This window comes from Canis aureus, chromosome 14 (assembly GCF_053574225.1).
Source record: "Canis aureus isolate CA01 chromosome 14, VMU_Caureus_v.1.0, whole genome shotgun sequence".
In the NCBI taxonomy this organism is placed as follows: domain Eukaryota; kingdom Metazoa; phylum Chordata; class Mammalia; order Carnivora; family Canidae; genus Canis; species Canis aureus.
The window spans coordinates 42,697,608-42,720,097 of record NC_135624.1 but is presented as its reverse complement, the minus strand read 5'-3'; the positions used below and the strand labels follow the sequence as shown (position 1 = coordinate 42,720,097).

Sequence of the window (22,490 nt, the reverse complement as noted above, 5' to 3'; positions counted from 1 at the left end):
GGTCTTTGATACACCTCTCTCCGTGTGTCTGCACACACACTGGGGGCAGTCTCTCACTGCTTTCCCTCATTTGGGTGGTGTTGCAGGCATTTGTAAATTGTAGCTTCATTATTATCATTATAATATGTAAATTGAAGGCAGTCTCTGTATGATTTTATTATAGTGGCTGAACTAGTTCTCTCTCTTTTTTTTTAAGATTTATTTATTTATTTATTCATGATAGATGTAGAAAGAGAAAGGGAGAGGTAGAGACACAGGCAGAGGGAGAAGCAGGCTCCATGCCGGGAGCCCAACGTGGGACTCGATCCCGGGACTCCAGGATCGCGCCCTGGGCCAAAGGCAGACGCCAAACGGCTGAGCCCCCCAGGGATCCCCTAGTTCTCTTTTTAAATCGTAAACATATATTTCTTTACATGAGTGTGCTATTATGGCTCGCGTGCCAGTATTTCACGCGGAATGGTAGTTTCCCTTCAAATCACAATACGGGAGTCTGGGAAAAGATGGGGTTCATGTGAAGACTAAGAAAAATATTTAAGATATTAAAAATTAAAATTAAAAATTCCCTCCTAATGGAATAGATTTAAAAAAAAAATCCCAGGTTTGAATCTATTTCCTGAAGGATGGCGTGTATACATTCCACCAGTGAAAATAGATGGGGTTACCTGTGGCATGGAAGTCCATCGTCACCTGATTTGATGCCGTAGTTGAACAAGGGTCACCATCAATCACTAGATTGTTTCACACCTTGCTTTACTGTGTAGCAAACACAAGATTAGAGCTTTTAATCCAGCTGGTTTTCTCGGTTTCAATCTAGAAAAGGACAACAGCAACTAGGTATGTGGCTAAAAATACCAGATCTCATCTTTAGCTGTATCTCCCTTCCCGGGAGCGACATCAGCCTTTTCGGGAATGGAGTTGAGTTGGTGGTAACCCGTAGTCACTAAGGAGGCTGTGTCCCTGCAGGGCAGTGACCTCTCTCCCACTGGAAACCATTTCACCTCTAAAACCCTTTATGAGAAAGGGGTAGAGTCACCCGGGGTGGAATACGTTTTCGAGATTTTAAGCCTGAAATGGCCTACTAACAGGCTGAGCCCATCTGGATGCGTTCATGCCCCGCGAAGGGACGTAGGACAGCACCAGTTTCCTGCTTATTGAAAAAGCCAGTACGCCGACTGCCTTCTTGTCTCCCTGGAGGTGTCTGCGCGTCAGACCCACCCAGTAGGCCTGAACATATGCTCCGCCGCATGTGCATCGTCTTACCAAAGATAGTTCTTGGGAAGCATCGTTTCCATGATCTCCAATGTCGGGCTTGGAAACTGAGCACACGAATGGCCTAGATAATGTTTTCAGACCCATGTTAAGATTGTTCATATTTTCAAATCATTGCCAAGATCTTAGGGTCGTGTGAATCGAACTGGCCAGGTATTTTCACCTGTACCTCCGGGTGGAGAGCAGGTGTCTATTTGAGGGGAAATACAACCCCAGGTTATCTTTCGTTTGTCCCATGTATAAAAGCGGAAACCCTCTAAGGAGACTTGGGGCCACGGTTACGTCAGAGAGGGAAAACCAGGGAGTCAGAGTTGGAGCATCACCTGTCTCACGCTCGCAGCTGAGAACTGAGCATCTCCCTTGCGCAGGACCCGGTGCAGAAAACGCAGAAAGAAACTTCCCCCAGGAAGTGGTGGTGGTGTGGCCGAGAGATGGGATGCTCACCAGTGCCGTGCTGCAGGATGGAACCAGCAGGGGCCAAACGAGAGAGCTGAGAATGCCGAAATGCGTTTCCAGGCCTCGTAGAGACGAGGGCCTCGGAGACGGCAGCAGCCGTGGTCCAGGAGGAGGTGGGAAGGTGTCAGCTGTGTCCTGGGAAAAGCAGATAGTCCTCTCTGGCCGGACCAGAGAATACCTGTCAGGGACACTGCAGGCAGGCCTAGCAAGGCGGGGGGGGGGGGGGGGGAGGGGGGGCGCAGGGGGGAGCTTTTTTGGAGGTTTTGGAAACCAGAGTGGGGAAGTTGGAAAGAATCAGTGAAGAGTGTGGCTGGGTTCCCAGTTTGTGCTTTTGAAAGAGGAATTTGACAGCTGTATGGAGATGGGGAGGTGGGAAGAGCAGAGAGATTGACTTTCTGTTTTCTTTTGCTTTTGAGGGGGGCGGGGGGGAGATTGACTTTTGATTAACTAGGGAGCTGGACTAGGGTGGTGAGGATGGGAAGGCAACTTAAAATGCACAGCACGTAGACCCAGCTGGACACGACAAAGGATGGAGAAGCTTGTCAAGTGCCAAATGCTGCCCAACTAGGCCATGACACCCACCACGTCCAGCGTTGGAGGAGGCACCCTGCTTCAGGGCGCTCCGCTCCAAGCTGCAGAGCTGCAAGGCCAGGCCTGCTGCACGCCCGCCTGGACAGTCGGTGGCCGAGGCGGGGGCCTCTCTTTCAAGGAACTGTCTGATTAAGTGCAGGAAAGAGCGAACGAGGCACGACGGTGAGCAGGACTGAGGAGAACCAGGGGAAGGAAAGGGGATCGCTGACCCTTGTGCTCTGAGCTCGTCATCTCACCCGTGCTTTTGTTTTTATGAGTCACCGGTTGGCACACAGCTTTCAGGATGCGCCTGTGGAGCTCCTGTAGGCCTCCCCAGCATTTCCTTCTTTCCCTGTTTCTTAAAGATTTTATGCATTTATTTGAGAGAGAGCAGTAGAAGGGCTGGAGGCGGAGGGGGAAGAGAGGCAGCTTCCCGTTGAGCAGGCTGCCCTTTGCAGGGCTTGATCCCGAGGCCCCAGGGCTGGACCCCAGGGAAGATAGACACCTATGGCCTGAGCCCGTCCAGCACCTTAGCTCTCCATGAGGCTGACGCCCCCAGAGAGGCTGCTCCCCCTGCTTGTGTGCGTTCTCTCTCTCTCTCTCTCTCTGTCAAATAAATAAATAAAATATTTAAAAAGAATGGGTCATCTCTACATCTTGTCCTGGAAGCATCTGTGATGTATTAAGTAGAAACCCAAGCGGCAGAGAACTAAATTTTCGGAGGAAAGAAAGCAAAAGTCCATATGTTTATGTTTGTCTAGAAAAAGGTTCGTGAGGATGCATCAGTGAGTATTCCTTATGTTGAGAACGTGGCATGAGGGGCGCCGGGGTGGCTTGGTCAGTTGAACATCTGACTTCAGCTCACATCATGATCTCGGGGTCCCGGGATCAAGCCCCTCGTTGGGTTCTCCACTCAGCGGGAAGTCTGCTTCTCCCTTTCCCCTTGCTCATGCTCTCGCTGTCTTTCAAATAAATAAATAAAATCTTTTTTAAAAAAGTGGTGTGAGATGAGAGCGTGTCCATTTTCCTGTTATATAGCTCTGTTCGGTTGGTTCCAAACATGCATTGATGTTGTATTTGATTAAAAAAAAAATTGTCCACTGAATATGTATTTAGAAATTTCTTAGGGGTGTCTGAGTGGTTCAGTTAAGGGTCAGTGTCTTGATTTCAGCTTAGGTCAAGATCTCAGGGTCATGAGATTGAGCCCTGCCTCTGGCTCAGGGTTCATTGTGGAGTCTGTTGGAGCTTCTTTCTCTCCCTCTCGCCCTGCTCACACATGCATTCTCTAAATAAATAGTAAATAAATATTTTTTAAGATAGATTTATTTATTTATTTATTTATTTATTTATTTATTTATTTATTTATTTATTTATTTATGATAGACATAGAGGGGGCGGGCGGGCAGAGACACAGGAGGAGGGAGAAGCAGGCTCCATGCCAGGAGCCCGATGTGGGACTCCATCCCGGGACTCCAGGATCGCGCCCTGGGCCAAAGGCAGGCGCCAAACCGCTGAGCCACCCAGGGATCCCCGTAAATAAATCTTTTAAAAAAAAATAACAAAAAATAAATGTTTCTTTGACAAGTAGATATCTGCAGCAAGCCACATTTCCCGCATTCTCTTCAATGATGAATTTTCAGGAAATGTGTGGGTGGGGACAGAGAGTCCCAGTAGTGGGAGGACAGGTGAATTGAGAGACAGGCAAGTAAGAGCAGAAAGACCGGTTAGGGGAAGGAGGTCGATAGGTTCGAATGTGCAGAAAGAAGCAATGGGAGCAAGGTTGAGGGAAAATGGAGACGGGAAGCAGATTTGGCGGATTGTTTTCCATGGTTCTGGGAAAATACCACAGGTCTCCACCCTCGTTAGTGGAGCGAAGACTCCCCGGTGAGGTCTGCTGAGTTTGGGAGGCCTGTCATGACACGTCATCCTCTACAGGGGACCCCGTGGCGTGGTTCAGGCTATTTCTAGATGCAAACTACCAAACATTGGCCAAGTAGCAGCATCTCAAGGAGGGCTTGTTTCTTCTTTATTTTTTTAAAGATTGATTTATTTTAGAGAGCCTAAGTGAAGGGAGGGGCAGAGGGAGAGAGAGAATCCTCAGGCAGATGCCACGGCTGAACACAGACCATGGGGGAGGGTAGGGGGGTTCTCGATGCCAGGACCCTGAGATCATGACCTGAGCTGAGAACAGGAGTCCAGCGTTTAACCAACTGAACCCCAGGTGCCCCAGGGAGGGCACAGATCACAGATCACAGATCTGGAAGGGGTGGCCTGGAGCAGACTTCCAAGGACACTCACGTTGGTGCATCCGATGGTTATATAAACATTTCCAACGGCCCCCACTGGGATCCTTTTAGGAACTTACAAAAGTGAGAAGTCTATTTTAAGCAAATGTTTAAGTAGTTCATTGGCATCTTTCATGTAGCTGTTTTTTATTGAGTTATAATTCACATGCCCGAAATTCATTATTTTCAAGTATACCTTTCAGTGTTTTTTTCTTGTATTTGCAAAGTTATATACCCATCACCCCCAATTCCAGAATATCTTTGTCAACCCGGAAAGAGACGCATCTGTGTAAGCCGTCAATCCCCACCGACATCCATTAGTCCACGTTCTGTATCTATGGATTTGTCTACTCTCACATTTAATACAAGTGGGATCACACACTATGTGGCCTTTGTGTCTAGATTTGTTCATGGTGTAGCACGTGTCAGCATTTCATCCCTCTTTATGACTGAATAATCTTTCATCATTTGGATGTACCCCATTTTATGTAACCATTCATTAATTGATGGACACTTGGGTGGTTTCTACTTTTTGGCTACTATGAATAATGCTACGGTAAACATTTGTGTACAAGTTCTCTTGGGAACATACGTTTTTAGTTCTCTTGGAGATACTCAGGTGGAATTTCTGGGTCCCGGTAGTTCTGCGCTTAGCTTTTTGAGGAATTTCCAATGTGTTTTTCTATAGGTAGTCTTTTAAACCTTGTGTGTGTGTTGTTTTTAACATGAGACTTACTGGGAGGCAGGGTTATATCTTCAGTAGATCTATGTAACTCTTACCGTGGCTTCATATGGTCCAAACACACCAGTGGATCCGGCTTTCCATCCAGCAGGTATTCACTGAGCACCTTTGTGTCATTGATGTAATACTGGGAATTGAGCAGTGAGCAGAATAGAGAATGTTCCCATTGTCACAGATCTTACGGTCCAGGCCTGGAGACGGCCCTCACATAAATCATTTCTCAACTAAATATGTAGTAAAACTGAAAGAAAAGTGCCAGAAACTTATGTAGACTTGAGGGTAGTGGGCATCACGAAAGTCCCCAGAAAGCTGAAGATCTGGAATTTATGTAGGTACCATCTAGGTGAGGATTGGGGGGATAATGTTTGAATTATGGAAACGTGCCAAGGATTTGAGGCAGGAAAGAGCATGTTGCTTTTGCACAGAGGGCATGAGGAGGGGGCATAGAGAGGGCATGGGGAGGGGGCATAGAGAGGGCATAGGGAGGGGGCGTAGGGCATGGGGACGGCATGGGAAGGGGCATGGAAGGGGACATAGGGCATGGGGAGGGGGCATAAAGGGCATGGGGAGGGGGCATAGAGAGGGCATAGGGAGGGGGCATAGGGCATGGGAAGGGGCATGGAAGGGGACATAGGACATGTGGAGGGGGCATAGAGAGGGCATGGGGAGGGGACATGGAAGGGGACATAGGGCATGGGGAGGGGGCATGGAAGGGGACATAGGGCATAGGGAGGGGGCATAGGGCATAGGGAGGGCATGGGGAGGGGACATAGAGAGGGCATGGAGAGGGGGCATAGAGAGGGCATGGGGAGGGGGCATAGAGTAGGCATAGGGAGGGCATGGGGAGGGGGCATGGGGAGTAGTCAGGCACTGCTCATCAAAGGCCTTCTAGACATTTGAACTTATTTTATGAGCCAGGAGGAGCCAGTTGAAGAGTTTTGAGCAAGGGGTGACCTAATATCATATATGTGTATATTAATATATGGGTAAGGATATATGGATTCATGCACAATAATCCATAGTTGTGCATATAAGTAAGATCACTATATATAATCACTGTAGCTGTGCTGTAGAAACTAAATTTGAAAGAGATCAAGAGGGAATGTGGGAAACTAGTGTTCGGGCCAGCTGGAACATAATGGTGGTTTGAGGTAGGGGTGCTGGTGTTGGTGATGGTGGAGGACATATAATTTGGTGGAATTTGAAATGCTTAGGGCATAAAATCTACGGGACATTTTTAGCTCTAAGAATTATTCCTGATTTTTAAAGAGTAGTTTTTGGATATGAGCAGAAGAGTTTAAAAAATGAGAGGAATGGTGAGGCACAGGAGTATAATAAAATCACCCCAAATCATAATACGGCTTTGTTAACGAGAAGAATTTAAGTGTCTTAGGAAGTATTGCTACAAAAACAACAAGGAGAAAACCCCACCCAAATGAATAAATGGGTTTAACAAAATTTTAAGATGGCAAGGCCATTGTAGGAAAGTTTAATTCAGTTTCTGTATACTACCAGGGACCAGTGGGGAATGGAGTAAAAACAGCCTTTACAATATAAAAAAAACGTATCAACTATCAGTGAATAAATCTAATGAAAGACCCATGCACTGTAAACTACAAAAACATATTAGAGGGAAATGAATGAAGATGCAAATAAATGTAGAGATATGACTTGTCCATGAATTGAAAGGCTTACCTCAGATGAAAATCCCAGGAATCCCCAAGTCCCCCCAAATTAATGATTTGATTCTAAAATGTATATGGAAATGCAAAGAGCTTAGAATAGCCAAAACAGTATTTAAAAAGAATAAAATAGAGGACTTACCTAATTTCAAAACTTATGCAAAGATTACAATAATCAAGATGGTGCATATTGATGCGAAGATACACAAATTGATCAAAGACATGAATACAGAGTTTCTGTACTATAGCACCGTGTTAGTTTAATTGGGAAAAAAAGGTTGCTTTTTTTTTTTTTAATTTTCCCTTTAAGGAGAGATACATGTATTTTTTCCCCTCACATCTTTATTTAAAGTCCAGTTAGTTAACATATGTGTAATATCAGTTTCAGGTGTAGAATCTAGTGACTCCTCACTTACCCCGGACCGAGTGGCGGGTGCGTCCGGTGTGCCCGTGGTGACAGGTGGACGTGTGCCTCTGGACGTGGGGGGATGCGCTGTGAGGAGCGACGGGAACCCTTCTGGGGTTTCCTGGCTTGTTAGAAGTGGCGGATTCGCTCTCACGGGACAGTCGCTTGCAGTGACGCTCTGGCCACGTCCGTGAGCCACGGAAGACCTTGCGGGCGAGAGAGCTGGCCCCGGCGACAGGTGGCAGGCGGCCACCCGTTCCGCTCCCCAGGGGAGCCCAAGCCTTTGTTTTCATACCAGATCTTGGCTGTACAAAGATTGGACACTGATTTAAAAAACAAAAAACAAAAAACAAAAAACCTAAGTATTGCTGGGGCGCCCTGGGGCTCAACGGTGCATCACCTGTCTCGGCCCAGGCCATGACCCCGGGTCCCGGGATCGAGTCCTGCGGGGAGCCTGCGTCTCCCTCTGCCTGTGTCTCTGCCTCTCTCTGGGTCACTCATGAATAAATAAATAAAATCTTAAAACACAACAACCCTAAGCATCACAGTCGGGGGAGGAAGGATTAACCTGAGACTGCATCGGAAGAAAGTCGGCGGCGGTGAAGGGCTCCGGCTCCTACTGAGCCGCACTGTCCTGGCTCCAGGTCCTGCACGGTGTAGCCCGACTCGGGCGTCGGCGCGGCGACGTTGACCGGGCACCTGCCGCTGCCCCCCCCCCCCCCGCCCCGAGCCTGCTCTGCAGGAGCCCCGGGCAAGCCGGCCGCCGGCGGGGCACTCGCCTTCACTCTCAACGAGGCCCACTTTGAGGAGGACGCTGCTCAGCAGATGACCCAGCCCCGAGCTGCTTCCTCTTTCCGCACGTCCCGACCCTCTCCTGCTCCCGGAGCAACATCAAGGGCAGGCGTACTCCTGGGGTCAGTTTGGCGAACCCCGCAGGCCTTAGGGTTCGGGTAGGAGACTACGGATGGCTTCTGGACGCCTGCAGCTGGGATCCTCGACCCTAGGATGTGAGGCTGTAAAGATCGGAGCTTGAACTAGTGCAGCTCAAGATGCTGTACTGGAAACACTTTCCTGTTAGTGCTTCAGCTTGGAATTATTGTTTTTTTAACCTAATGAAGCTGATTCCCCGAAACGCACCACAGGATGTTCATTAGTGCACTTCGCTCATTTGGATGACAAGCATCGCAGTGTCTTCTGCGGTGGGAGGTTTTATGGAGAGATGAATAAGGCACAGCGCTGTGCTCAGGGAATTTGGAAACACAAAGAAGATTGCATTCATGTTAAAATAATGTATCCTGTGATACCGCAAGGCCAGTTGGTGCGAAATTAATGTTAGATTTGCTATTTGGTATTTTGGAGATTATTATTATGATGATTTACTTGAGGGCTCAGGCTTCATGTTTTCTGATATCAAAAAAAAAATGAATCTGATGTTTTACACCTATAAATTAGTCATCCTGCAAAGATTTACTGAATCGCTGCTTGGTGCCAGGGACCGTGCTGTTTCCAGGGAATATTGTATTAAACGGAGCAAATACTAGCTTTGCCCTCATGAAATTTGCTGTCAGGACAATTTGTCAACCAACATCAACTTACTCCTTTTCTTAAGTACTAAGTGCTGTGCTTTCTACCTCATGTTATTGCCTATATTGCTTTTTTTTCTTTTTTTTTTTTTTATCTTTTAGTGTCTAGTGGTGTATTCAGTATTATGCCCCAGACAACTGGTAGGGAAGGAAAAAAGGTGTACCGAGCAACTCTTCAGCTGTGACGAAGAAATACAGCACCAAAGACCCCTCTAGAATAATTTAATAATAGGTTCTTTCATTTCTTCTTGGTAAACCAAATATGGAAACATTTGCATTTTGTATTGTTCTGAAACTAAAGGTTGCAGATTCTTTATCTGTGTATGTGTTCAATTCTTACCAGCCAATTTGAAATCTGTTTCTCCAGTGATTGTAAATCCTTTTTTTTTGTTGTTGTTGTTTTTTAACATTGCTACTATTAGGGCTTCTGAGATGTTTTTTGAACTTGTCACTCCCTTTCACATCATTTTATGGCTTTCTTCTCCTCCAGCCATGGCCTATAATTCTTCTGTGTAGTGAAGAAAGCCTTTGTAGTGCCAGTGAGATGACCCTCTGCTAGTAATGTAATAATTTATTGTGGGATCCAAAATGTGCATTGGTCATTTCTAATTCTTTGTATAATTTCGTACATCTTTGCTGTCATAATTAATTTTTAGACCTGTAAAAATTGCTGCTACTCAGTGTTTTTGAGGCTATCCATTTAAAATGATTGTTTCTTCAGAAGCAGGCTTTTGGTAAGTAGTAAAAATGTTGTTTAAAATGTCACCTTTTTTCTTTCCAGTTTTGAGAAATGGTGCTTGGGAAATTGTGCACTGGGAAAAGGTATGCATTGATTTTTCTTTTGTTCCAGAAGGGCATAGATATGCACTCTAGTAGATGTAATTTTTGTATATAATATAAACAAATATCAAGAATTCTAATATGAAAGCTATTTAGTAATTAATGTTGTAAACATACATGGAGACTTCAGTTATTCACTTCCATTTAATAGTTCTGCATTATACCAGAAAGACTTGAAAAGTAGTATTTAGAACTCTTTGTTTTTTCATAGTATATTTTGAGTACTATTTTCATAGATTTCATTTAACCATGGACTGTTTTCTGTTGAAACTTTTTACTTTAATCATCTACTGTCCAAGTAAAAATAAAAATCAGAATTCTGATATTTCTTTTGCAAATTAGATTTCAAATTCATATATTATGACTACACTGCTAATTCCTTAAAAAAAAGAAAAAGCTTACTAACTAAACATCATTTTCTAATGAGCTGGAAGTCAGTTTCATAATATCAAGAGGTTAATTCGCTCACAGAACACGTAACGTGACACTCAGTGAGCCGAGTCGTAATTTAACAAGTGTTATCTAAGTGCTTTTCAGACCTCAGTTTCAAAAGGTAAGCGGTTGGTACTAGTTCTCCCTCAGTCCTGGAAGACCGTGACCTCTGGTCATTCACACCTGAATATTTGTGACTTGGTGAGACTTTGGGAGACAAGGCCACTCTACCCAAGGGGTTTTGTTTTCGGAGATTGCCGGGAACAGCAGAGGTGTGGCACAGTCAGCGTACCTCCCTCCAGGATTTCCTCGCAGGTTAAAGGCCATGCCCCTAGTTCAGCCCTGAGATGTCCGTAGTTACCTTGGGTCCCTGCAGGCGTAGGATTCCCTCTCCGGTAATTGCATTTTTGTTGATTTTAAATCAGTGGCCAGAACAAGAGATTGACATCTCCTTTTCTAGATGTTTGGAAACTCACTACTCTCTCTCTCTCTCTGGTCTTGGACATAAAAGTAACAAAGAGGAAAATACCTCGAGCGTGCTCTCTTTATTCCCGTGACAGTCACCTCTCAGAGAAGCAAGCTAAAAAATGAGAATGCTCAAAGAACTGTTCCAAAAGAAATTTCTTCACTTACTGGGTTTGTCAGCGTAATTAGCATAAACACATATCCTAATAAACTGATGATAGCGATTTCTTACCATCTTACCCAGAGTGCTTGTTCAAAAAATAAGCAGTCATAAAGTCAGGAGATAAGGATCGACAACTTCACTCTGAAGGTAACCTGTTAGAGTGGCTTATTTTCCTAATGTCATATACATATTTTAAGAGTGGCTTACTGTAACTTTATTTCATTATTTCAAGATTGAGGGGATTACTGTAACTTTTCCAATTTTTCACAGACAAAAAGTTACCAGCTCGTGATTACTCCTAATGCTGGCAGTTTTCGTTGTCTAGGAGATGAGGCCGCACCTTACCTGCGCATCCCGCTTTGAGAGACTCGGGGATAAAAATGAAAGTGTTGACAAAAGTCACCCGGCCAAAAAGAGCTGATGTTACTCAATAATGCGAATTAGATACTTAGAATTAATACTAGATGCTAGAATTAATAATTAGGTACTAAACTTAATAAAAATTGGTTCAATGATGAATTTAAGATAAATATTCAAAAATTGGGATCCCTGGGTGGCGCAGCGGTTTAGCGCCTGCCTTTGGCCCAGGGCGTGATCCTGGAGACCCGGGATCGAATCCCACGTCGGGCTCCCGGTGCATGGAGCCTGCTTCTCCCTCTGCCTGTGTCTCTGCCTCTCTCTCTCTCTCTGTGTGACTATCATAAATAAATAAAAAAAAATTTTTTTAAATATTCAAAAATTAACAGCATTCTTTTATCAAATTAGAAAAATACAGTGAAAGGTCTCATTCCTTGTGGCATGAGAGATACTTATAAATGAATTTAAAATATGTATATGACCTTCATAAAGAAAACATCAAAACTTTAGGTGTTCAAGATTCATAAAAAATGGCAAATATGTCATATTCCTAGAAACTAAAAATACCAGTTGTTCCAAAGTATTGATATAATCCCAGGGAAATTATGATCTTTTCCTCAGAGTTGACTAAATTTTTCATCCTAATTTCAAAAATAAACAGTTGAGAAGATAGAATATTTTGGTAAACAGTTGAGAAAATAGAATATTTTGGGAAAATGAACGGTGTGCAAGGATGCATAAAATGGAGAGCAAAAGTTATTAAAATTGGTGTGGATCTGTTGCAAAAGTAGGCATCGACAGAGTAAAAATAGAAAGGAAGAAAAGGGGCTAGGGCACCCTGAAATAAAGCTCATTTAATGTGTGATAAAAGAGAGAAAATCATTAATAAAAGAATTATTTAATAAGCAATGTTAGGATGACAGATTTGCAGTTCCAAGAAATAGTGCAGTTGATAAAGTCACATCCCATGCTAAAATAAATTCCAACTGGCTTAAAGTCAAATGTTAAAACATTGGTTTTGAAAAACCTACAAATAGAATAAAGACTTTAATAACTATTTGGAGGAGAGCAAGATTTCAAGCTCTCTGGAATTTGATCATATAAAATTTAAGAGAATTACAGAACAAAAACTATCACAAATAAGTAGGCACCATATGGAAGATCATAGTTGTACCAAATATGACAAAAGATTGAAAATGTTATATAAATAGGAAATAAAAGTTGGGAGTAAGCAAGGAGATATAAAATAAGCAACCAGACTCAGTATAACCTAGTAATGAAAGTGGCAGATTTAAACCGTAGTGACGTCTCATTTGCTATACTTTACTTCCACATCAGAATTTTTGTTTTTATGGACTATTTCATTCATGTACTGTCATGGATTAGCAGTTTGGGTCTTCATGTTGAGAACCATAAAAGGGGGATTCTGGGAATTTATCCCAAGAAAATAATCATGAGGTGGGGGAAAATATTTGCACATGTATTAAAATGTTTACTATGACATTATTCATAGTAATGAAAAGTTAGACTATGTAGATATTCAACAACAGGGAAAGCATTTTTTTAAATTATGGCATTTTCCATTCTGGCACATTTTGTGATGTATAAAAGCTGTGATTTCAAATACTGCGGCATCACAGAGAAATTCTATACCATTCATTCAGCAAATATTTATGGAGTGCGTGTGCCAAGCACTGAGCTCACTGCAGCAAGCAAGACCTACGAAGGCTCCTGTGTCACAAAGTCTACACATAAGTGGAAAGAACAGAGCCCTGTTCACCTAGACCTCAGCCAAGTACACCTGGGTTTCTGGAACGCTGAACAGGCAGGCCTGTTGGGTTCGCCAGATTGTAGGGATTTTTGTTTTTTAAGTCTAACTATTCAAAATATGACAAAATAGCCTTTGTCGTATTTTGTGCAATCCAAAATAAGATCGATAAACGGAAACCAAAAGTCTGATCCTCATGCCAAGGTAATATGATCAACCTTAGTGCAAGTGGGCCTTCGTTCAGGGCCCGCCTTCTTTGTTTTCCTGAATGTGCGGCTACTGCGGCTGCCTTTTAATGGTCCTCAGAGGACCTACAAATTTGCACAGCCGACATCCAGTTATTCACAGACGGGCAGACTTCAGCTCTCAGACATAATAGCTCATCCCTCCGGTGTTGCCCGAAGCCTTTGCTCTGTTGGTTAAGGTTAAATTGCCAGTGTCTGGTTTTCAAAGAAAGTACCGTGATTGCAAAGCCCCATACGAGGCACTGCATCTCTACTCTTGACATGTGAGCTACTGTCTTCACTGCCCTTACCACAAAGTCTGATTCTTCATATTGAGATGCAGCTCAGACTGTTCCCAGGCTTTGGAGATAGTAGCAGGTGGAGAACTTAGGAGGAATCTTAGAGTCCACCCAATGTCCTTGGCTTTATAGAGAAGCCTAGTAGAGTGGCGAGGTCTATGCAGGTGTACCAGTCACTCTCTAACGTCGCTTTAATGCATGAAATTTCCACCATGAAATGTATTTCTTTGGATTAAGAATTTATATCTTTAAAAATTCCTTATTAAAAATGTAAATATGTCAGGGCCTACAACTGGACAAAGATTTTTAAATCAGCCTATTATACTTTGATAATCCTCAGTTGTAGGTACTAGTGTCAGTGATTTGAGAAGGCTCAAGGTAGAAGCCTAAAGCCCTAAATAGTTCCTTAATGCCAATATTTGGGTAACTAAAACTCCTCTGTAGTGATGTTCCTAAAATGAGAACATGTGGTCGAGGAGTTTTTGCCATCTTGATCTTCTCTTCTGTTACTCTTACGTGCAAACCAGGCTGGAAGGGGTGAATGCCACAGAAGGAGCTCAGAACCAAAAAAAGAAAGAGAGGTGCTTGGATATATTTCAAAAGTGATCTAAAACATGCGAATCCTACGCAGGGAGTGAGTAGGTTCCCTGCTCTCCTCCTACCACTGTAAGAACTACCTTAGCTCTCAGTGAGCCCTTGGTTTTCCCAGGCCATTGAAACAAGTAGGTGATACCTTCTAAGGTGCTAATAGTTGTTTTAGTCTTCAGTTTAATGATTGCAGGCCTTGCTTTTGTCTTAACAATGAATAAAGATGTGGGAAAGCAGTAGGATCAATTTAGGGATTTTTTTTTTAAGTCTAACTATTCATCTCTGACGCTATCATGTAGACAAATATTTCAATTTTCTGTAGTATCTAGTCTAATTGGAGAACAAACATTAACACACAAGAGAAGATGAAAGAACATTTAAATGGTAGTCTCACTCTCTAAATGCCCCAGTGGCCTTACGCTTCTTGATCTTGGGTGCTGTCAGAGGAATGTGACAACACGTGAAGGGGCCACATCACACCTATACTTGCTGGGTTGGTTGGTTGTTTTTTAATTTTCCAATTTGCCCTTTTTTGAGGAGGGGATGTTTGATGCCAAGGTCCCTCGAAATTTGTCAATTTCAAACCATCCAGATTTCAGCTAGCATCTCTTTTGAATCAGAGCTTCCCTACCTGGGTAACCAGCATATATACCATAAATTAGAAGACTCCCTCCAACCTTCCCTAATGGTTCCTCCCCCAGGTATATAAAGCAGACTACAGTGGGCTGTCTCTGAAATAATTTTCTTTTGTGGTTATGATTCCCACTGAAGACAGTGCTCTCCTTCCTCCCAATAAAATGTTATGTTAGGGTTTGGGGAACAGTAGGAAGAGGAAAGAATAAAAAGAATCTAACAACTAAGAAGCCTTCTCTCGATTAAGGATTGAAATGAATTCGTAGGTTTATCTGGCTGCTAAGAGCGAGGGCACTTTCCTGATTTAATGGGAGTGGTTATCAGTGTAATTTGGTCAAGTCCTTACTTAGTTGGGGTTATATCATTTGCTGAAAGTTCTGTGACAAGCCTGTCACTTGAATCCCTTCTAAAGGGTTTCTGGCCTTATCGTATCTTTAATTTGTCTTTAGGCCTTGCTCACAAAAATGCTACGGGATAGTAAAACCAGGAAAGGGTTAAGCTCTTTTGGCTTTTTTTTTTTTTTTTAAATACAAGGGGTCATTTTAGTATAGTTACTTATGCAAAATCAGGCTTTGCAGAAAGTTAGGTAGAGGTTTGAGTGTAAGTAAGCTCTTCCTCCTACCATGATCTTAGGCAAATAAATTAGAAGCTGAGAATCATTTCTTCCTCTCCAAATTGTGAATTGTATATCACACCTATTTCATACAGTCATTGTGAAGAGTATTGATCAAATGTATAAAAGTTGTTTTTTCCAGATGCATTGAGATTTCCTTAAACAAGGAAAAAATCTCATTGGGTAAATTCCTCCTTTTTATTTTTATGTCACAGAGAGAGAATATGAGAAGTTGAGATGTCCATTAAGTGGATAAAATGGATGAATTTATTAAGATAAGTCCTATAGTTGATAAAAACAAAGATACAGTGTTCATATTTTAAAGGACTGCCCCATCCTTGGCCTCACTCCTAGATAATTTTATGCCATGTTGTGAAGATAAGTGGTTCTTGTTTGCCAGTGACCATTTTTTACTGTATTCTATGCTTAAATACAGTGGGTTGTATATTTGTAACTATATTTCAATGCAGATAATTAACCGATTCCCAGTTTTCTTTCAGGTAAATGTTGGAGATATAGTTATAATAAAAGGCAAAGAGTATATACCTGCTGACACTGTACTTCTCTCATCAAGGTAGAGATACCTACTGATGCTCAAACAGTGTAGAGGATGGTTTCTCTACCCTGCATTGACCTTGTGATTTCTCCAAGGAAATAAGGAATAAACGAAGAATTTTAAACCTCTCTAATGATTTTGAATTAAACATTTAAAAAATATGATTGGACTTAATGGACTCTTTCATGCTTGCCATGTAGAATAAGTGATAGGTACTATACCGTGTAATTCAAAAATTATAATTACAGTTAGGAGTCTACTCTCTCCCTCTGGATATGTCCAGATCATTTTCTGTGGACCACTAACTCCTAAGATTTATTTTATATAATACATGGATTGAGTTCTATTGATTTTACCTTGCAATCCTTGTTCATGATAAATTCCTTTATGATGCATTCGTATATCCCTCCAAAGTTTCTTGATCTTTATGGTGCATTAGTACAAGAGAATGGATGAATGATTTTTTTTTTTTGTCGTCATACCTTTTGAAATGCCATACTCTTCCAACAAAAAAATTAATTGCTCTCTTAAGTTCTTTCTACGACTGAATTTTAGATAATTTTTGTCTTATTCATATTTAAGATAGTCATGAATTAGTATTCAGAACATATGGCACTGTTACCCTTTAAAGAATGTGATTTTCAAATGGTTTGGGGTTTAAAAGCTGTAAAACTAGTCCTAATATAAATTAAGAAAAATGTTTTTTAAGATCTTAGAGGTTGTTTATCATCATTTCCTTGGACAGTTTTATTTGTAAAATCCACATATAATTATGGACAGTGTCCTTTTTTCAAAATCTGTTTAATCAGGTCGTTATTTAAAGTGATTGGATATATAACAAGTTAGTGAAACTTAACGGAGCAAGAAAGAGTTATCCAGATATTTATAGAAGTAAGCCTATGGGTAGTTGAGTAACTGTGGGTAGCTTTGCTTTCATATTTTATAGTTGGGAGCTTTTTGTGTCACTTACCTATAGGTGTTGTTTTCAGAAAAATTAAAATTAATATGTTTTTAAATCAACCTTTCTGTTATTAGTTTTCTTTGCTTACATCTTTGATCAGGGTAAGTTCTAAAACTGAAGTAGACATACTGGTCCACACGTGGCTGGGTGAGAACAAGTTCAACAGTGAACTTACTGTCATTGTCTCACATCAGATACTAGAGAAAGCTTTTCTCAGGAGAAGACATTAAGCCAGGGTTCTTACCCATCCTGGTGTCGTGATTTTGAACAGAATAGTAACCTCTCAGGCCTTGATTTCACATCTTTTAAAGTGAGGAAGATGGAATAAATGACCAAACTCTAGTATCTTCTGATTCTCTTTTTTATTTAAATTCAGTAATCTTTTATTTAAGTTTTAAGAATGTCTAGCCAGCAGACCGATGTGCACTTACTTGGTGGTACTCAGTAAAAGTTTGATAAGTGTAACAGATGACTGACCATCTGAATGTCATCTGATGAAGTTCAAAATGGTAGTAAAGCATTCTAGCAATTTAAGAAAGTAATGATGTTTTCCTGATTAATCTTATCATAGAGACCTAATTTATCATAGAGAGTATCATATATGCGAACCATGAATTACAGTATTTATTTTTTATATGCTCAAAAGTGTGAAGACAGTTGATTATATTGCCCTGACTTTATACTTAATTATGGATGGAAAGTTTTAAAAATATTTTTCATCTGTCTCTGTCCAACCTCAAGGTCTCCCAGAAAGCTTGATGCTCAAATTTCTTAAAGTTTAGAGCACTTTTCCAGGAGTTCTCAACATTAAAAAGATTCAGTGGTGACTTTTAGATATTGTAGTGTAGCTATACATATGGTCGATCAAAACAGTGTCTACATATTTTTCTTTTTCAAGGTTTTATTTTTAAATAATCTCTACATCCAGTGTGGGGCTCAAATTCACAATCCAGAGATCAAGAGTCACACACCATCCACTGAGCCAGCTGGGTGCCCCAGTAGTTTCTGTATCCTAATATAGCATCCACAGAGATGAACTGGCTCCAAAGATGATTATCTTTAAAAACATTATCTGATTTCATTGCATTTAACTACTTAGTAGAATTCAAAGTAAAGTATACAGTTTCTACAGTTACATATTTCTATCCCAGTGGCAAAATACCACTTTTCAGGGTGGTTTTCCCCGCCCCCCTCAAAAAGTTTTGCCTTACTCTTGTGAACCTACATTAGCCTTAAGAAACAGAGGTAGAAGTTTTGGGATGCTTGGGTGGCTCAGTCGGTTAAGTGTCCAAGATCTCAGCTCAGGTCTTAGGGTTGTGATTTTGAACCCCACGTTGGGCCCCATGCTGGGCATGGAGCCTACTTAACAAAAACAAACAGACAAACAAAAAAGAAATAGAAGTTTTTGTCATCATTTAACAGAAAGCAGAATCTTGACTTTAAGTTTTATTCTTTGCCATTTAACTTGAGCTAACGCTAGGTCAGCATTGAGATCCTTAAGCCCTCATCTAATACCTTCAGTATGCCACACTGTCAAAATAAGGACATGGTGACTTTTGCCTGTAGGTGAGCACCTTTAACAGTAAGCATAAACAACAGTTTGTAATATTTTAATTTCCATATATTTTTCTATTATTAATTACTAAGAGTGCACCCTCTTTGAAGTAGTCTGAAATTAAAGCATGAACATTATTGAAATTTAGTGTCTGATTGGTTATCACTTTGATGTGAAGAAACTGAGGTTTTAGCGTATGACAAACAAATACATACATATATGAGTTGAGAAAGAATAAAATAGAGCTAAATGTCTCAGGTTGTTAATCCGAGTCCACACAGGTTCCTGGAACGCCTGTTTCACACCCTCTGAGAAACTTTCCCTGAGTTCAAAGGCTTACCCTTTGAAGACCAGGCATCACCAGGTCTCCAAGACTTTTGTTAATTATTGAACAACTCAAAAGGCTGCAATTATGCCTTCTAACATCTTAAGATCCGTATCCTTATAGCTTTGCATTAAAGTTAATGATATGTATGCAGTTAACTTTGAAAATATTTTGGAATCAGAAAGTTTCTAATACTTTTTTTTTCTTTTCTTGTATTGGCCGGGGCGGGGGGGGGGGGGGGGGCACCCAGAGGACTAGTATAGTATGCTTGGTTTTTCAAAAGCCTAAAACATGGTTTCCACAATTCTTTCCTTCTTGGCTGGGAGTAAACAGACAGTAGATGGCATGAGAGTGAGGAATTGGAGAAAGGAAAATTTATCAGATAAAGTAGCTCTCTCTTTAAAATTGTTTTTATTTGATAAGAGAGTCTTGTGACAAATCAAAAGTTTCCATGTTAAAAATTGAAAATTGGACTTAAAAGCAAATAATCCTTCACATTTTCTTGTGCCTTTAGACCTGATCAAAATAAATTTTGAAAAAATTGGCATTAGACATTTTTATTAACACGTATTATTTTCTATAATAATTTCAAACTTTCTGTCTCTTTTGTCCATTTGTTTGGTTTTTTTCTTTTTTCTGTTTTTCATTTTTTTTTTTCCGTTTTAATTATTTTAAACTGGGACCTGTAGGTGGCAGTAGGGGAAATAGTGAAAGTGACCAATGGGGAACATCTCCCAGCAGATCTCATCAGCCTGTCCTCAAGGTTAGAACCACTGAGTCGTACAGGATGTGTGTATGTGGATCCTCACCCTACAACAGAGAACAATTATACCCAAAGATGGTTGAGTTCAACATCTCTTCCTTTAAAACACAAAAATTTTTATACTTCTTGGAGATAGACATTTTACTGATGTTTTAAAGGCCTTTTATGAATACAGTGTTGGATGCTGTTTGTCCCTCAAGTGGGCAGATTCAGCTCCTATTGTTATCAATAGGAGTCTGTGAGGCATGACTGTAAAGGCAGATTTTAATTTCCTCTACATCATTAACATATATTCGTATTGAACAACATGCCTAAATACGAAGGCAGAATCCAATACCTCTCCAGGATGCTCTTTTGAATGAACAGTGTGAAGCTTTTCTTGAAATGAAGTAATTGAGAAATTTCGTCTTATTCTTATATTCAAAATTTTCTATAAGTTCTGTAGAATCCCTTCAGCAATTATGACTCTAATTTGGGTTTATATAGGGTTTACAGAGGACCCCCTGCACCAAGCTGGATGTTGTACATTTTGTACTGCATGCTTTGGAATCGGTTTTTATCCCACTTATAACTCGTGACAAAGTGCATGTTACTGTAATAAAGTTCAGCTGTCCACTAGTGTCTGTATTGTGATGTGCATCTTGTTTCATTTTTCCACTTACTAATCAAAACGCCTGCTTTGCCTCTCTGTGGTTTGCATTTTGGATGTCACTGTAATTTGCTGAAATATTTATTATCCAGCATGATTCCCCATGTAAGACTTCTTGCTGCTTTTTCGTGCACTATTAAGCACTGCTTCAGTAACAGCTGTCTTAAGGGATTGAGAATGTTCTGAATTTGGATGCCTTTTATTTGCCCCGCTTCAAGTAGAAGTCAGCCATTTGACTTTTTAACTTCCCAGCCATTTAAAGTCCTAGAAAAATTGCTTTGTCGGAAAAAAACAAAAAACAAAAACAGAATGTTATTCTTATTTTAATGTGAGAATGGCTTTGGATATATTGATCACTAATATTTTAATGCATTTTACTGCCAAAATACAGAATCATTCAGTTAGCATTTGCTTCTCATTGTGCTTCTATATTCAGAAGATATGTTTTATAATTTCATAAACCATTTATGTTTCAAAGGTATACATAACTTACAAATTAGCAGCAGTTACCAGAGCCAAATTACTACTGTGACAGTAATAAAAAGCCAAATGTTGAATAAGTGATAGCATGAAAATATAAATATTGAAAAAATTCTCCAGTTGGGATAAAAGCATCAGCCTTTATGGGAGGGAAAACAGAAAATCCATACAGTAAACTGAAGAACTTGCAAAGTTACTTTAAAAAAGAATCTGTAAAAAAATTAAAAATAAGAAAATAAAAAGAATCTGTAAAATATTTGATCAGTGACCATGTTTCAGCCTTTTTCACAAACCTCCAGGCCACAAAACTAAGCTACTGGCCCATTTCTGAAACTTTGAATAGTGTGTTTTGCACATGTACAAATTGAAAGTTGATTAGAAGATTCCAGATGTTTGTAATGACACATTTTTTTCCTAACTGTGAGTACATATGTTAATCTGAGATTACGTTCAGAGTTATGTGATATTAATTAGGCTTATTGTACAGCCAAGTGTTAATGAAATCGATATAACTTGAGAACACTTTTCCTTATACTTGAAGATCCTATTATACAAGTAGAAGGCAAATTCTCCTGTCTATCATTGTTGGGCATGTCAAGTCAGTTTATGAAGGGAAAGGATATGAACAGCCCAGGGTGTGGCACCTGTGATAAAACTGGAGCACACCGACCCCTTCACCGGCCACTGCACACTGGACTTCCCAAAACCACTCTGGTGGGGACCCATGCAGTGGATCTCCTGGGTTTAGGTTAAGGGGTAGGATGGCCAACTTGGCTGGTTTTAGTGTTAGTGTTTTCTACCAGGAGAATCTCTCGAAGGACCTCAAGAAATAGAACAGAAACAGAAAAAAAAAAACAAAACAAAACAAAACAAAAAATAGGAGGAGAAAAGTGGATATCCTCTTTCATTGTAAAATCTGTTCATATGTTTTTTTTAAAGTAGCCTTCAAATGTAAATATTATGACTCATATGATCCTATTCATCTTTTCTTAAAAGGTAGTAAATGCAAGTTTGCACAAGCGGCAATCTGGAGTCCTCTAATCAAACACTTTCCTTAATCAATTTATACATGGGCTACAAGCATGAAATCTCACTTGATATTTTTGAGCTGGAGACAAATCTGGACACAAACTGCTTTACATTTCCGATGCCGTCTGTGTTGTGTCTGTATGGATGAGCAAATTTAGTATCCTATGACAAATCTAATCATTTTCATTATCCTGAAGATCAGTACTGATTGTGGTCAGGAAATTGCTTTTGGGTCCTTCTAGCTGAAAAGCGGATTCATGGGTTGTCCTACATGAGCAATTAGATAGAAAATCAAACTAGAGAGCTAGAGCTTTGTTTAGAACAAAAGGCTTCAGGGAATCTAGGCATTTAAATAAGTTATTATTATGCTTCCTTCCCCCACTAAATCTTTCTGCTTTTCAATTTTAAACAACAGTGAGCCCCAGGCCATGTGCTACATTGAGACTTCCAATTTAGATGGTGAAACAAACCTGAAAATTAGGCAGGTAAGATCTAATTCGGGTTTATATGATGTTTGCTGATTTGTTACATGAAATCAGGAGCTTTATTTCTGTTACTGTCTTGAAGTAATTCTATCTAATTGCAAATGCCTTCTCAATGAGCCACTATGAAGAGGTATCCTCAAGTATAATGGAAGACTCAGATTTATTTGCCTGATGAAATATGGTCCATCATCTAGATACTCCTTGTAATATTTTTAGTATTTTATGTAGTAGTAGCCAACAATCTGATAATAATAGTACTAATAGTTCTAAGTGCCTTGACATGGGTTCACCTGTTTATTGCCCCTATTTCCC

The 22,490-nt window shown here is 40.7% G+C and overlaps 1 protein-coding gene across 7 annotated transcripts in view; it reads left to right on the top strand.

The window, feature by feature from the left end:
* Nucleotides 1-22,490, top strand: part of ATP8A1 (ATPase phospholipid transporting 8A1) — a 224,216-nt gene that overhangs the window by 47,068 nt on the left and 154,658 nt on the right. For 4 of the 7 annotated variants that reach the window (XM_077847881.1, XM_077847879.1, XM_077847877.1 and 1 more), the window contains exons 6-8: nucleotides 9,775-9,815; nucleotides 19,462-19,535; nucleotides 22,109-22,178. In XM_077847881.1, the coding sequence (XP_077704007.1) occupies nucleotides 9,775-9,815; nucleotides 19,462-19,535; nucleotides 22,109-22,178 (185 nt within the window). Of the gene's footprint in view, nucleotides 1-9,774; nucleotides 9,816-15,875; nucleotides 15,950-19,461; nucleotides 19,536-22,108; nucleotides 22,179-22,490 lie in introns of all 7 variants that reach the window. The other 3 variants (XM_077847880.1, XM_077847878.1, XM_077847883.1) reach the window with 2 other exon arrangements.